The sequence below is a fragment of the Lycium barbarum genome, chromosome 4 (genome assembly GCF_019175385.1).
Source record: "Lycium barbarum isolate Lr01 chromosome 4, ASM1917538v2, whole genome shotgun sequence".
NCBI lineage: Eukaryota > Viridiplantae > Streptophyta > Magnoliopsida > Solanales > Solanaceae > Lycium > Lycium barbarum.
Window position 1 is genome coordinate 17,495,074 of NC_083340.1, and position 17,226 is coordinate 17,512,299.

The following is a 17,226-nucleotide window of genomic DNA, read 5'->3' on the forward strand; positions in this document are numbered from 1 at the left end:
ACAACTAGTATAGAGTATCAGGAGAAAATTTGTAAAATAAAAATTCCGTTAGGATAATAAACAAAAAACTAGAAAAATAGATACATTAAAAAATCTAGAATACTTAGACTTAAGAATATACCAGAAAATAAATATAGAGCATTAAAAGACCATAGTATTATAAAGTGTAATTTTAGTAACGGAGACCATATATTACATAGCGAAGACAAACAGTTGAATACATTGGTAGATTTAGTCATAAATTTTAGTGAAAAAATACACGAAAATAATAAAGACATTACTAGAATATTAGAGGTGGTAGAAGCATCTCAGACTAAGCAACAGAAAACTTTCGAAAAGTTAGAACAAAATCTAGATTACTTAAAAACACAGGAATTAGAATTAGAAAAGAAAATTTAGATTCTAGTCAATAAATTTAATCTAGAAAAATTACCTACAAAGACGGAAATAGAAAAGTTAGTTAAAGTTATTACAGAAAAATCAAAAGAGATAGAACTAAAGACAACCCAAATAGTCTCTAAAATAACACAACAAGTAGAGGTTTTAATTAGTGATATTAAAGAATTAAAAAAGACAGTAAAAGAACTAAAAGAAATCACTCTTTCATGAGTAGACCAACCTTAGCTCAAGAAGAAGCCTAAAAAATAATAGGAAAGTCTATACCTTTACCAGCAGACTGTAAAGATTATATACCTAACGCTAAATCAGATCAAATAACTCTACAACAAAATATTACTATAATCTCATTAATATTAGAAATAATAAAGAAAATAGAAATAATAATACCAAGGTTAGAAATAATAAGTGAGCGCGTTCGGTTATTAAGTGAACAACAAAGCGAGAAAAATAAAGAGATGTTTAAAAATAAAGAAGTTGAAGAATTAATAGACCAATTAAAAAAGGTAGAAATAACACCTCAAAAAGAAAAAGTTAAAGTAATTAGAAAACCACAAAAATAGACCTTCTTTCAACTAGACCAAGAAACGAAGAAGGATCAGAAAGACAAAGAGTAAATTTTTCAGATAATAGAATAGGTAATAATTTCTTATCAAGAATTTTAAGTAGAAGAGGACCAGAAGAAAACAATCAACAACTAAGTGAAGTAATAGACTTAGATAGAGATATACAAATTTTTCAACAAAATCAGTTAAAACTATTAAATCAAAAAACTTTATACAATATAGGACAGTTTTCAAGTACAACCCAATTATATAGACATTATAGAGAAAAACAAATATCAGCCATAGGAACTAAAATTACTACAATAAGTTTAATAGACCCAGCAGCTGTAAGACAAATAAAAAATACTGGAAGAAGCTTAATGCATATGGGATTAATAGTAGCAGGATTAAAAGGATTAACTAGAAAGAACTTAGGAACTAAAGTTTTAATAGTAATTTATGACGATAGACGGTCAGACATGAAAAAATCAATAATAGGGCTAACGGAAGTAGACATGACAAATAATGGAGGAATCTTTTATATTAGCCCGGATTTTATAATGAATTTAGCAGAATTTGGAAAGCACATAAAAATAGTTCTGCCTATTCTCCCAATTTTTATATATATATTTTTTTAGTTATGAATCATATTACACTGTTCATCTCTTTCTCTTAATCTTGATTCTTAATATCTTTCTTCTTTAACCACACCCCGGTTACCATGGCCAACATCGTCCCTTATCATTTGGACATTAAAACGACCTTTCAAACACCTAGGAATTTACAGGTTAATCCATCAAGTATATGAAAAAATTAAGAGAATAATCATATACTAAGAGTAATAGATTCATAATAACAAGTAAGTAATTACTCAAACATTATTAACATAACATTTTAATTAAACATAAAATAATTTACATAGTAGGGAGATTAGTACAGAAAACCTTAGATAAAAACTTACATGACTTGAAGATGGAGAGAGGTTTCCCTTTCGGGAAACCCGAAAACTACTTCACACTAATAGAAAATTACTTGAAGGCTTAATATTATTTTACAAGAAAATTATATTACAAAAGGTTTTACTGGGAAAAGGAGTTGGGACATTTGTGAAAGGGAAGAGGAATATGGAGTGGTTTGTTGTGAGAGAAGTGTTAGAAACTTTCTCGTTCTTGATGACTTTTTTCTTCTTTTTCTTTTCTTGATTCTCTGCTCTTCTACGAACAGTGCTATATATAGGAGTCTGGCGGACTTCAACTGCGGACTTCAAATTTGTGAAGAATCTTTTGAGTTTAGCGGGGTACTCTTGGAGCCCCATCGTCACGTGAAACTTTTCAAAAGATACTTTATAATTTTGTCCGTTTGCTGAGCTGTCCCATTACTTTATGAAGCTACTACTTTATTAAAGCTACTTTAATAAAGTCTGATCTTCTTTTTTCTGAAATGTCATTATCAGCTTTTTATCCAAAGTCTCTCTTTTGTCATTGTCTTCCTTTCTTCTCTGAAAGATGACACAAAAGTCTTGATATCATGACACAAAAGTCTTTCTTTTTCACATGTCTTCTTGTTCTTTCACTGAATTATGCCACTAAAGTCTTTTTCACATGTCCTTTTCAATTCTTTTTCCTTTCGTCTATCTTTCCTGAAATGTTCTCTGCATTACTTTTTTATTTTGTATTCTTGTTAACTAATGTCTTCGATCGTCTTCTTTCAATTAGGATCTACTATTTTCTCTAAGTGTCTAAATTGTGTAGAGCAATTGAATCAAAGCTCATGCCTGAGTCTACATCATTTGGATCTTGCGAGTCTTGAAATGCACTGTCTTGAAAATTAATATCATCTCCTTCGAAATATGAGTTATGGATTGGTGATATCCCTTGACTTGGAGATAATTCCAAACTAGGATCTTTAACTATATGTTTATCTTGTTCTTTTGTCTGGAATTTTTTTTCTAGTGTCTCTTTTACTATATTTTCTATTTTTTCATTCTTCTTCTTTTTTGCAAGTGTGCTTTTCTTTGTAAAAATTGCTCCTTGCGAAAGTGTCTTTGGTAGTCTCCGTCTTGTTTGGAGAAATGAACATCCCTCATCTTCACTTTTTGGCAAAGTGACAGCCATCAACGGATTAGATAAGTCTTTACCGGCTACCGTTTGAACCGGACTAGCTGTATCCTTACCCGATACAGTGGGTCTGACTGCATTCATTGGGGAATGCACACCCGTCTCATCCATTTTTGTCTGAGATGGAGAACTCTGAGATTGCATCAATTCGAACTTAACCGCTTGTAGTCTTTATTCTAATGTCTTCACTTGATCCAAGAGTTTCATTTTTTCTTGAACCAATGTCTCTTTCTGCTGATTTAATCTCTTGACTACTTCAGTCATAGTAGAACATTGATCACAAAAAATTATCTTGTCTGTGTCTTTTTGTACATTGTACTGAGGGATTTTGTCTGGATTTTGCCTGAAAGCTGGAGAAATATAGTAGGTTGGACCTAATACTCCTCTAGCATAGTCTAATGCTTCAGTGGAATCATTAAATCCTTTAAAAAGAGGTTTTCTTATGTCTTTAATAGAGTCTAAAACTTCTATCCAAGTTTGAAAAACACCATTAGTTTTACCGTGAACTACAACATAAAATTTAATTTTTTTGTCTAAATTTCGGTCTGTAAAATACTGACAAAGAGAATTTATAGTAGCTACAAAATGTTTAGAGTCTTTTCTATTATGCGAAATCCATAAATTATCCACTAAGCATCTTTGTTGTCTGTCTATTACCTATTCTGGTAATACTTTAAAAGTCCAATTAGATGGCTGGAAAGGTACTAAGTTATTGGCTCCGAATTGTATTCTTTCCATAGTATTTCTCTCTAATAAAGATGTAGGTCTAAAATGGAGGTTACCTAATACTGTCTGTCTGTATATGTCTTGGGTTGAGGCTATGCCTTTCCCCTTGTCTGCTGTCTGAGAACTGGAAGGTCTCATGCTGTTCAAATAAAAATTTTGTTAGCAGTAATCTTTAGTCTACTTAATTGGTCTGCTAAATTATTATCTTTCCTTTTATATGTTCAAATTTTAAATTATAAATTGAAATGGTATCTAAAAAATTTAGCCATCGTCTTCTACTGCTATTTTTATCATTTATCTTTTGATAGAATTTAACTATAGCTTTGCAGTCTGTTCTAACTAGTATTTCTGGTTTATTTAGAATACTATTTAATCCATTTATTACAGCTAAAATTTCCGCATCTATACTACTCATATTTCTTTTTTCTTTATACTTACCACTTTGATAAGCACATATCTTTTCTTCATTTTTATTACTATATTTATTGGGTTTTGCTTTTAGTACTGCTCCCCATCCTTCAAAACTACCGTCTGTCTCTATAATTAAATAGTCTATTTCTAGAGGCATATTTAAATCGGGAAATCCTTTAAAAAGAGGTTTTCTTATGTCTTTAATAGAGTCTAAAACTTCTATCCAAGTTTGAAAAACATCATTAGTTTTATCGTGAACTAGTAATACAAAATTTAAAATTAAGGTAGAAGATGTGGTAGAAGTAATGGGAAATAGAGGAATAAGACTAATAAATCCCATAAAAATAAATCCTGAAAAATATGCAGGGATGGAATGGAATCTAGAAGATTTTAATAGAAAAAAGATTCTACAGCTAGAATCTCGCCTCATGTACACTAATTCTAAGGAGAGACATCTGTACGTTTTACTAATTATAATTATACGCCACAAAAAGACATAGAAGAAGAAAGTACTTTAGTCGAAAATGAAATTACAGAAACAACTTTTATGAATATAGAAGTAATACAATATGAGTTTGCGGTAGACATAGCTATAGAAGAAGCAAAGATATATATATATATATTTTTTTCTTTTTCTCATCGAACATACTTGCATATGTTTGGGAAGTTACAAATACAAGGTGATATAGGATTTCAAGAGAATTGGCAGCGAAAAGGTGCAAATTGACTACGTCCTCCTCTTTATTATCACTTCCATGATATTTCAGCCTCAATTATACGGCTACTACTAGGGCTGGACATAAACACCAAAAATCGAAAAATTGGATCGAATCGAATTAATTTGATGTTTCGGTTCGATTTTTTTTTTTTTATAACAAATTCGGTGTTTCGGTTCGGTGTTCGGGTTCGGGTCAACGGTTCTTCGATATTTCGGTTTAACCGAAGTTTTTTTTTTTTTTAAGATTTACTACATATAATTTTTTTTACAACACTCAATCTACTCTCTCAGGCCCAAATTAATGTATCCAAGTCCATTCCTAAGAGTATAGACCCACCCTAATTTCATTCACTTAACCTGAGCCCTAACTTCACTTCCTCTCCTCTGTCCTAAGTTTTATGAACTGATGAATTGTGGTCAGTTTAATGATCAGCTTGACATTCATAATACAAAAGATTACATCACGAGTTCAAATTTTTCACTATTCATTATTAAATGTGATGTCTGTCCCGAATATAGCTAATATTGGTGCATTTTCAGTTGTTTGGTTTATGTATATCAGAAGTTGAGAACCTTTAGTAACTGTTCTTCATGTTGGCCTTTGATAGGCTCTGTTCATGATCCTTTCTTTATTGCTTCTTAGCTGCTTAATATTATTTTCTGTATGATATCAACTTCTATGTCCTCTCATGTGTTTTAAGTTAATATGCTAGCTGTCTCTGCAAGATGTTATAGAGTAACCTTGTTATTGCGTTTTATAAGAGATAGAGAGGGATTTAACTGCAATTAATATAATCCTGATAGACTATAGTTCTATTGTGAGTCTTATTGGTTTGAGCCTACACTTATTGCTATACTATAGCAGCAGATCACATAAAGTGTGCGATCCAATAATAATTTTTTATAATTAGGCTTTATAGACTATCGTCAAACCTTGAATGTTTAAAATAGGAAAAAATAGTTTTTTATAATTCCAAATATAAAAAAAATAAAAAAAAACCTTTGAAAAACTTATATCGGAATTTACACAATCCAGTTTTGATTCTCCTACTTGGAACTTTGCCACCAAAGTGCAAACAGGGAGTAGTACTTGGAAAAAAACAAAATAGAATAAATGTAATTGGCTACTACAGCAAAACGTAAATGAAAATGTGGCATAGAAAATGGCCACAGATGGGTCCGCCAGTGCTGACTATACTGAAACTGAACCTGAATCCCAAAATCCTTTCAAAAATATTTTTCTTCCCAAACACCAAATATTGAACCTAAACCCTTTAATAATATTCCGATCACCGGAACCCCCAATCTACCCTCAAATCACATACTAATTTACAACAGTGCCATTCTGCACAATTTTCAGGTTTCGATGGATTTGGCTGAAAATCCGGAAGAGGTAAAAGAGAAGAGAAAGGATGAAATTCGCGGGTCGACCCGGGTTCGCAGATTATTGGCGATTCTTCTCTCTTTATGTGCCGTGTTTTCGCTATCATTTTCGTTGCTTTATTTTGCTGTGTTTCTTGGAAACCTATCGATTTCCAGTCCAATATCTCTTCCTTCTCAATGCAAGATTGTCTCTAGCAGTAAGTTTGATTCCTTTTCCTTGCTCAATTTTGCTTGTTGGTTTTGTTTTTGGTGTGTTAAATACCTTTTCTTGTTGGGTTTTGTTTTTGCAGTGTTAATTACTTTTCTTGCTGAATTTTGTTGTTGGAGTGTTAATAACTTTTTTTTTTTTTTTGTTGAATTTTTCTTTTGGAGTGTTAAATACCTTTTCTTGCTGAAGTTTGCTTGTGGGTTTTGTTTTTTGGAGTGTTAAGTAACTTTGCTTGTGGGTTTTTCTTTTGGAGTGTTAAATACCTTTTCTTGCTGAAGTTTGCTTGTGGGTTTTGTTTTTGGAGTGTTAATTACTTTTCTTGTTTAATTTTGTTTTTGGAGTGTTAATAACTGTTCTTGCAGAATTTTGTTGTTTGGGTTTTGCTTTTGGAGTGTTAATAACTTTTCTTGCAGAATTTTGATTTTTGGGTTTTGCTTTTGGAGTGTTAATAAATTTTCTTGCAGAATTTTGTTGTTTGGGTTTTGCTTTTGGAGTGTTGTTGGTTGCTAAGAAATTGCGGGTATATGAATATAGTTGAAGAGTCTGGTGAGTATTGAATCTCAAATTGTTGAGTAATCCTTGTTGTGTTTTAGCATCATATAGCTCAAAGTTCCTTTTTTTTTTTTTTTTTTTTTTTATTCTTTATTTTGATTGGTGCTGGTTGGTTATTGGGATTGTGTGGTTCCAGGGTGTATCATGGTTTTTGTAGATGATTTTGTGTTAATTGATGAATTTGCCAATGGAATCTGCTAAATCTCAATCTATAAAGAATCATTTTTTTTAGAGTAAGGTTCTTAGACAAGGAGAAGTAACATGCATTGCAGGTTCAACCTTTCAGGAGATTGATATAATAGATAAAATGTAACACATAAAATAAAGGTGTGATGGTCGAAATAGAAGAAAGTCACAAGAGTTCCATGTGATAAAAGGTATACCTACCAAAGTGAAAGGCAGGGAGTATAGAAGGTTTGCGACTAGCGAAATTATATGGAAGTGACTGTTGGGCCTCTTAAGACCCAATGTATCTGCAAGACGAGCGTTGTGACAAAGCAGATGTTAAGATGGATGCTTATACAAGAATAAACAAGACTAGGAATGATCACATCTAGTAGTGGTGTCATGTCTAAATCTACTAATGCTTTGGCACTGGTGCAACACTATGAAGCTTGGATATTTTAAAAATGGGCTAGGTAGATAGACACTCGAATGAAGGAAAGTTGTCTCAAAATAGATTCAATCTTTTAATATTTATTTGGATTTAGCAAATAATAGAGTACAATGAAAAAGAATATGTGTAAATGGGACTAACGAGTCAAGATTACGCTGTTAAGGTTTAGTTATTGTTGGTAAACATTCATTTGGTTTGTCTTTGCCAGTGTTTTCCAGAGGTCATTTTTGCCTGGGTAGTAATTGGTAATTTGTTATATAAGTGTAGGGGTAAGTGTGAGATCAGTCTTAAAAGACGAATTATTGAGTATTCGAATAATTGTGGCCATCTCTGGCCGAAAATATCAGTATAAAAGTGGGCAATGGAAGGAAAATTCTCTTGTGGCATGACAACTGGCTTGGGCATGGATCCTTAAAAGATTTGTTTCCTGAGTTCTATAATATTGTTACTCTACCGGAGGTAAAACTTGAATCAGCTAAAGGAGTACATGGATGGAATATTACTTTCAGAAGATTACTACATGACTGGGAATTGGAAAGAGCTGTGGAATTATTCAAGACCTTGGAACAATTTCAAGGTTTTAAAGAATCTGAGGATTCTTTGTACTGGAAACATGGCAATAATGGTGTTTTTACTGTCAAATCAGCATACAATTATCAACTCAGGCAATATACACAATCTGATCAGTGGCCATGGAAATCCATTTGGAAGACTAAGGCACCGTATAAGGTTTCATGTTTCTCTTGGCTGGTAGCAAGAGAAGCATGTCTCACCCAGGAAAACTTAAGGAGAAGGGGTTTTCATCTATGTACTAGATGTGTTCTGTGTGATGCAGCCAGAGAAAGTAACTCACATTTATTTATACATTGTCCTTTCACTATACAATTGTGGCAATTTTTCCTGAACATGGTAGGACTAAGTTGGACTATGCCGGCGAACAGCTGTGAGTTATTGAAGTGCTGGAACTATAATGGGGGAGCAGTAAGACAAAAGAGTTGGTGGAAACTTGTCCCAGCAGTTATTTGGTGGATAATTTGGAAGGAGAGGAACAATAGAGTTTTTGAAGACAAATGTAATTCTGTGCAGAAAATTAAGATGAATTGTGTCATTTTGTTTCACTTTTGGTATAAAGAAAACTATGTAGAAGAGGCTGAATCACTAGTTGATATGATAGGTTCCTTGTGAAGCAGTAGTCTGCAGCATGGTGGGGTGTTTTTTTTTAATTTTGTATGGCTGCACTGTCATGGTGCAGGTTTAATATATATATATATAAATATACATGTTACCAGTCTCAAAAAAATAAAATAAATGGTGCCCTAATAGGATGGAATAAATATAGAGGATTCAAATAGTTGATGTTAACTAGTTTGGCATTAATGCGTACTTGTTGTTGTACTTTGGTTGCTAAGAAATTGTAGGTATCTGAAATTTTGATCAAAATCAGTTTAAATTGTTCGCTGACTCTTAAAGACGACAACAACTTGGTGTAACATTGCTAATACTTTGATTAAATTTTTTTGGGGTTCAACCTTGCTGTGGTTAGCATCATAAGGCTCAGAAACTATCCTGGAACCAAATGAGACAGTATTAATTTGAGCTCATTTGTTCTTGATTGCAAATTGATAATGGGTTCAAGAGGGTAAGTTGTTGATACAAGTTACGTCGTGTATCTTAGTCCAAAAACTGGCTGACACGTACTGGTTTGGAGGGTTGTGTCCTAGCTTTCTAGGTGATGGAGGTGAAGCAATACGTATAATGCGGCGTCATGAGACTCTGTGAAGTGGCTACCAAGGGTACTGTTGCATATTGTGTTGACTCTGTTGCTTTTAAGGGAAAGAAGAAACACACCATTTATTAAAACTATAAGGAATACCATATGTGTCAGCATGTTCAGTATTGATTAGCCTCAATTTTAGTTATGGAAGAAGAGTTTAATTTTTGTGTACTGACAATGTAAAGATTATTTACACAATCAGGTCATTTATAAGATAATTACAGGTAAATATCTACCATGAATATTAACTAGTAACTTGATAAAATCAATGCTAACCTGCTATAGTAGGTTAAACTACATTGATAATTTGTAGGTTAAACTACATTGATAATTTGATGGTATAAAAATCTTTGCACTGTAGTTACCTTTTACTCAAAAAAAAAAAAAAAAAAATCTTTGCACTGTTAGTTTATACAACTTGACATCCATGGGTGAATAATGAAACCTGCCTCAAATACAATCATATGCAAGTTCCTTACAGAGGCTAGCACTTCTTTTGACACCTCTGTCTCCGTATAGAATTAACTTAACAGATAAATACTCTATACAAGTCCCCTGGAGGGCTAGCAATCACATGCATAATTACATCAAGTGTATTTTTCCATTCTTATTTTGTCCAAAGAACCAAATGACCCCTTATTGCATGTTGCAGCTGCAGTCTAGAAGCTTTTCCATAGTTTTGCCATGTAAGAGATGAATTCCTTCCTAGTCTAACGACTTACTTAGACAGAAATAAGGATTAGTTTTCTCCATCAGTGCCTAATTTGATTAAAACATTGTTAGCAGTAATACACTAATGTGTTCTTTTGTTGATGAAATACATATGCATTCTTGTTTATACTTCTTGAAACTATTTCTTTAAAATTGCTGCAACCTTGTCACGAGGAGCAATGACAAAATGCCATATCCTTGTTGACACAATAGTACAGATTGGTTTATACCCAATAAAGAAATTGTCTTTCATCAAGTTTTGATCTGATTCAGTTAATTGTCAGCATTAAGTTTCAATTTAAACCAATATTTTATCTTCTTTGCAGGTGTGGATCTTAGGTCATCTAAAGTCTGTGAACTGGGGTTGTTGAATTATAAGGCAAAGCATGTTCTTTATCCTTCTGAAAGAAAAAAGTTCCGATGCCATTATGATTACTATTGGGCTTCTGTATTTAAGGTGACTACCACTATTTATTGTTCCTTAAAATATTATTTTCCATTTATAGTTCTTTTGGGGTGTATGTTGATAAGTTGATAGTATCTGATCATCCATTTATGCGGTTAAGTTCTTGAAAAGGAACATGGTATACTTGATGTAGATGAGTTATTGAGTTACAATTCCAGGATAAATTTATAATAAAATTCTTACTTGTCAATAAAAGAGAAAATTCTTATACAATTGACCTGAAATTCTATTCTGAGTTCCATGTTAGGCAGAGATTCTATTTCACAAGGATTTTGCTAGAGTATGATTTCGGAAGTCAGGTATGCTGTATGCCGGAGAACTAGTTCAATTAGATAAATAACCCCTAAAAGATAGGGGAGGTAATATGCATGTACAGGAAACAGAAATTCTTGGTATCAAAGGAGATAGATGTTTATTGAATTCCTCTGGTATATATCCACTATTTCTTTTGGCTTGGAAAGGTAATAGTTATTAAAACTTTCACTTTTCCCCATAAGACGACATTTTTCATTGAGTATATTAAATATACGTGGCTCTGTAACTTTTAGTTTTTTAGCAGAATTGGATTGTGTTTTAGTCACTTGTATGATTCTAAATTTAAACTAACGTACCCATTTTTCACTTTCTTTATATAAGCGGTGATATTATTAGATTTCAGTGACAATTTATTCCTTTCCTTGGGTCTTCCCTTCTCTGTGCCGCTCTGTCTCTTTCATTGGCATTCCATTAGCCAGCAGGACTCTATGCATTTGAAGCTAAAGTTACCTGTCAAGAAAAGAGGTGGAACATTTTCAGCTTGGTGGTATCCATGGATCACTTGGTTCGGACCTTTGTATGGGTTCCTGCCTTGGGATGAACTGAATATGGATTACCTCCAAGTTGCTGCATTTTTTTATTTATTTCATTTTTGGTAATCATCCTTTTCTTCTTTTTTTATTGTTTTTTTGTGGGGGAGGAGGGGGGGGGGGGGGGGGGGGATATCGATTCTTTTCAATTGCTTGCTTATGCATTTACGAAGAACAAAAATACAAGACTTCCTTAACATGTTTATCCTGAGAATGACTTATCTAGAAAAAAGTGTATCATGGAGAATGAACGGAATATGGATTACTTTTGAAAGTTGCTGTTGTTATTTTTGTTCTCTTTTTTTTTTTTTTTTTTGGGTTTGTGGTGGGGAGGATGGGGGATGGATTCTTTCTTATTGATTGTGCAGAAGCCACTCGATTGCTTGCTTATTCGTTTCTGAATAACAGGTCGAATACATGGATCATTCAGGTCAGGCACGACTTGCACTGGCAGAGGCACCTAATGAGGCCCTTCCATCTGATTGTAGACCAAACTTTTCTGGTGCATGGTTGACAAAGGATAAATTTGAGGTAGTTACTGGACATTGTATGCTCACTATCGAGTAAGAGAATGTTGATTTACCTATAGATGAGCTTCTTAACATGAAGTTTATCCAAGTTCTAACTTCTTTTATGTTTCTATTACTGTAAGATGGTCCTTCTCCTAGTACTGATGGGCTCTATTGACTTTATATCTTGTATGTACCCTTCTGCAAGTGTATTCAACTCTAGCAGAACGATAGCCTTAATTTTCTCTTTTTACTTTCTAAATGAACTAAATGTTGCATGTCCCTATTTTCAGTTCTGAAGATAAAGCTGTCAAACAACTGATTTTATAATATGTAAAAGCAACGAATATAAAATTAACAGGGGTATTTATCTGATTAGGAAACATTGACCTGCATGAGTAATTTTTGTTTGTATTTTGATGTATATTGTTTGTGTCTAATTGCTACATCAAAAAGTTTCTACTGAGTGATCTTAGATTGTAACGAGGTTAAGTATTCATTTTGTTTATGTGTTCTTCCTTCTCACTGAAATGTTGAAAGTACAAGAACATGTTAGATTATATATATATATATATATATATATATATATATATATATATATGTTGCATTATGTGAAGCATACGGTTCAATTAATGGTCACTTGAAGAAGCATCAGTTTCATCCTGTTCATGTTACAAAATCAAATATCTTGATGCTGTTGCATGCACATCCTTTTTTCAGGTAAACAAGACTTATGAGTGTTGGTATACATTGGGAATATCTAAAGTGCACATATATAAAGATGGCTTTTTTGATTGCCAAGCAAAAGATCCATCAACTATTGAGATGTTTATTCGATATTTAATCTTGTGAGTATTATTACTTAAGCAAAATGTTCTTGTTCCTTCATCTTTAATGTGTTCTTTTATGTTGCTCGGACTCTCCAAAACTGATGCCGCACCCGTGTCGGATCCTGCAAAAATGCACTAGTTTTGGAGGATCCGACACGCACCCGTCACCATTTTTAAAGAGTCCGAGTAACATTCACTGTTCATAACGTGATAAAAAAAATACACCCAAATTTTAATTTAAGCAAGGAATAGAAACCCCCACCCCACCCCCGGGGCGTATAGTTCAAGTGGCAAAGGTTGAGGGGCTTTTGAATTAAGTCACAAGTTCGAGCTCTGCTCATGGAACTAAGCCTGTAATTAACGGGAGAACAATAGAGGGGCGGGCCCATTATGCCCGAGTTTCGAAGGCCGCAGTTGGTCCTAAAGGTTGGAACAAATGGGTCTCTTGGTTATAAGAAACAATATACATATGAGCAAGCAATAGTTTTCAAAATCTCGATTTTTATCTGTTGCCTCCTTGATCTTCTTTCTTGACATGGAGTCTTTTTATTGTTTTAATATCACTTGACATCATTTGCTCATCTAATTTTATGATATTTGGAAATAATTGGTTTCAATCATTGGATTAATCAACCAAAGTTATGTGAACAGTCGTCAAATTTTCCTAATTTGAAATTATACTGCAGTAACAAGATTAAAAAAAGAACTGGAGTATGAACTTTAACAGAGAAAAAAAAAAGGAAAGAAAATGGGCAGAGGGAGAAGGGGAGTTCTAGATTTTAGATCAATGCGAAGGGAAATGGTCAAACGAGAGGACTGAAACCAAAAGAAGATTGGTGATGATGTTGTTTTGCAGCTCAGTGGGAGGTGGAGAAAGGGAAGAAGATGAATTGTAGCGCAACAAGAAGGTGGAATCACAATGGGGCACCATGTTTGTGTGACAAAAAGGGGTAGTGGTGTGTGGCCTGCCAAGAGGAATAAAGTGACTGGGAACTTCTAGGATCTTTATATTTAGGTTCAGAATGGTCATTTTGTAGTCTTATTATCAGAATGAGCCATAATCCAGGGAATATAATTCCTGCCAAAACCACAAAAGATAAGATATGGAGTGTCTATCAAATGATAGATACTGATGGTTTTCCAGACAAATGATAAGATTGGTGGTTTTCCATGCAAAGTTGGAAATAATTGGTTTCAATCATTGGATTAATCGACCAAAGTTATGTCAACAGTTGTTAAATTTGCCTAATTTGAAATTATACTGCAGTAACAAGATTAAAAGAAGAACTGGAGTATGAACTTTAACAGGGAAAAAAAAGGAAAGAAAATGAGCAGAGGGAGAAGGGGAGTGCTAGATTGTAGATCAAATGGTTAAACGAGAGGACTGAAACCAAAAGAAGATTGGTGATGATGTTGTTTTGCAGCTCAGTGGGAGGTGGAGAAAGGGAAGAAGAAGAATTGTAGCCCAACAAGGTGGAATCACAATGAGAAGGGCACCATGTTTGTATGAAAAGAAGGGGTAGTGGTGTGTGGCCTGCCAAGAGGAATAAGGACGATTGGGAACTTCTAGGATCTTTATATTTAGGTTTAGAATGGTCATTTTGTATTCTTATTATCAGAATGAGCCATAATCCAGGGAAACTAATTCCTGCCAAAACCACAAAAGATAAGATTGGTCTATCAATTGATAAGATACTGATGGTTTTCCAGACAAATAATCCACAAGTATTCTATCTGCGGAATCCTCAATTATTCTATCTGCGGACATACCAAAACATTGGATTTGGCTTGATAAATTTTATCGGAACTTTGGTCCATCTACCAATCGGGCCCTTTAGGGAGACTCATCCATCATCAAGAACCTCTGCAAGCCACAAAATAGTCTCATTTACTACTTCAATTCCATCGTACATTGCATGATGTTGCCTTATTATTGATGCGCTTCTTTTATTTTAATGACTGAGAAATTCGTTGTTCCAGCTTCTACACTCGGGGATAGTGGACCTGTTGCTCTACCTTCTCCACTTAAATACCGAACTTGGCGCAATCCTCGAACTCCTTTTTGAGATTAAACTTGCCTTTGTTTTCTATTGAGGCATATGTTTGTTAAGATTGGTAACAATTTTTATATATCAATGCACAAAGGCTGTGCAAAGCCATATGTAAAGAAATGAAGCTGGCAAAAGAACTATCCTTTTCTCCTTACAAGATTCTAAAGTCTCTAGGATAGGTTCAGTTCCACTAGGAATTCTTCTTTAAACCAAAAATGAAAAAACAATATGGAGTTCATCTTAACTAAGCTTGCCTTCAAAGCATCTTCGATTTCCTTCTCTCCAAACATTCCACCATATGCAAGCTGGTATAAAACTTCCATCTGCTTTTCTGCCTGGATAAACCTCCTAGGGTCCAGTATTTCAGCAAAATCTAATACCTCTCATGCACAAAAAGATGTTCCAGATTTGTGAAGTCACCTCACAATGTAGGATTAGACGGCAATCTGTCTCAGCTTTCTTGCCACAAAGATGACATCTAGAAAACAATTGTATACCTCTCTTCTTTAGATTTTCTTCAGTTAAACAGGGCTCTTTGACCACTAACAACATAAAGCGTGCCACTTTTTTTATGGTATTTTAACTTTCTATATGTGTTTCCATGCCCACAACTCTAGCTGATTGTGGGGTTTGTTCAGGATTCCATTCTGATTGAAAGTTACCTTCGCAACTTAATACTTATTTACGTTCGCAAGTTAATCACAAAACTGGTTTAGAGGTGATTCCTCTACACTAGTATTTTGAACTGAACATGAATAAGCTCAAAGTATGGAGTTAGCTTAGAAACACTAATTCTTCATCTGGCATTACTTGAAACTGGAATTTAATATGTTACCTTAGAAATTGGTATCTGTTAGCTTGCAAACAGTAACCTTGCAAGTTGACGTTTCTTGAAATTAGTCAGGAATGCAAAGTTAGCTCATATCTCTAGTAGCCTGAAACAAGTATGGTTCCTTGAGTCTTCTTCGCCCGTTTGCTGTAATTTACCTTTTCTGTCTTGCTACACCCTATAGGTTTGTCAAATTAAGTTCAAACTTCATGGCATGAATGTCACACTCACTAATGCTAATAGTTTTACTTTTCCATTGCCAGCCTTACTCATATGTCTTAATTGGATATTATTGTGGCAGGTTCATGAGGATATTAAAATCTTGGTATGTTAGTGGGATTTCATACTGGCACTGGAAATGGGAAGCTGTAGCCGGAGTTATTGCTGGTTTCTGTACTTCCATCGTATCAATAATTTTTTTTGGAATGTTACGAAAGTTGTTTTCTTGCATCTGTCAACTTTCCGTGGCGAGAAGGCTTACTCTGCCTCTCAATAAAGTCCGTTTAAAGAGAGTTTGTTTCCTGCTAGCTTATGTGTCATTTACTAGTTGGTTGGCCGTTCAATATCTCAGACGGATTGGCCTCCCTGAAATTGCAGTTCACTATAGCATGTAGCACTCATTTTTGTAGAAGTGCTAGAGCCGGTTGGCAGTTTTAGTGGAAATGTGTAACTATGTAATATCCTTGTACCAGTAGACACAGTTTTCACAGAGTGTTCCTACCATATGTTGTATTCTAGTTCCTTGTGTACAGAACGAAATGCAGGAATAAATACAAGTAAAAGTTTATCCCCGATCATTATTCTGTCTCACACGTGAATGAAGTCTAATATTGTTCTTCTCAGGTGACCGTACTCCGCTTTTTTTTCTTCTTCTAGTTTTTGAAGAGACGATAATATCTGAATCTAGTTGGTTACAGAGGGATCAGGTTAACTAGAAAACTTGTAGTTTTTACCACTCCGTCGATGCCTTTCCTCCTGTTTTTTACCAGGAAGTGTCAGCATATTGTCAGTAACTAGCAGTGGGAGTTTTACGACTTTGTTGTGATACTTTTCAAAGTAATAGTTAGAAGACACATATGGCTCTATTACATCATCTTCTTTCTTTGTGAGAGCTTTGTATCTTTGGCTTCCAACAAATTTACCGTCCCTTGAAATTTACGGGCCCCAGATTTTTTACTCATTTAAAATCCTCAAACAGGATAGTACTGTAACTATTATTTTGTTATTTGACTGATTGCCCCTGCCAAAATTTGTTTGGTATTTGGTTTGTTCCTCTACTGATTTTTATTCTACTGATGCGTTGCCACACTTTCTGAAGAATATTGCCTGAGCTGCAGAGGCGGAGCCATGAATTGAAGTTTATGAGTTCAGGATTTTAGTCCTTTTGAGTTAGTGGTTCTAAATTAATAATTTGTACATAGTAAAGGAATTTCTTAAGACAAAGATAGAGTTTGCAGTGTTTGTACCAAACCTACACTCTCACTCCGCCCCTGGCCTGAGGCATGATGGCTTATCTTGTTAAGCTACTTGTGGATGCAG

At 34.1% G+C, this 17,226-nt stretch overlaps 1 protein-coding gene across 2 annotated transcripts; it reads left to right on the plus strand.

Moving 5' to 3' along the window:
• Window positions 1-6,061: 6,061 nt before the first annotated feature.
• On the plus strand, window positions 6,062-16,484 carry LOC132635427 (uncharacterized). 2 transcript variants are annotated; one of them, XM_060351809.1, is made up of 5 exons: window positions 6,070-6,493; window positions 10,484-10,614; window positions 11,877-11,999; window positions 12,698-12,825; window positions 15,989-16,484. In XM_060351809.1, the coding sequence occupies exons 1-5, from the start codon at window positions 6,280-6,282 to the stop codon at window positions 16,299-16,301; spliced, it is 909 nt and encodes a 302-aa protein (XP_060207792.1). In that variant the 5' UTR covers window positions 6,070-6,279; the 3' UTR covers window positions 16,302-16,484. The 2 variants fall into 2 exon arrangements, with proteins under 2 accessions (XP_060207793.1, XP_060207792.1); XM_060351810.1 differs by lacking the exon at window positions 12,698-12,825 and having other exon boundaries at window positions 6,062-6,493; window positions 15,989-16,125.
• The last annotated feature ends 742 nt before the right edge of the window (window positions 16,485-17,226 follow it).

Coding starts and splice junctions, on each gene's coding strand:
- LOC132635427 (XM_060351809.1), top strand. CDS start 6,280: ATGGATTTGGCTGAAAATCCGGAAGAGGTAAAAGAGAAGAGAAAGGAT. Junction 6,494..10,483: donor ATGCAAGATTGTCTCTAGCA/GTAAGTTTGATT, acceptor TCTTCTTTGCAG/GTGTGGATCTTAGGTCATCT. Junction 12,826..15,988: donor TTTATTCGATATTTAATCTT/GTGAGTATTATT, acceptor TTATTGTGGCAG/GTTCATGAGGATATTAAAAT.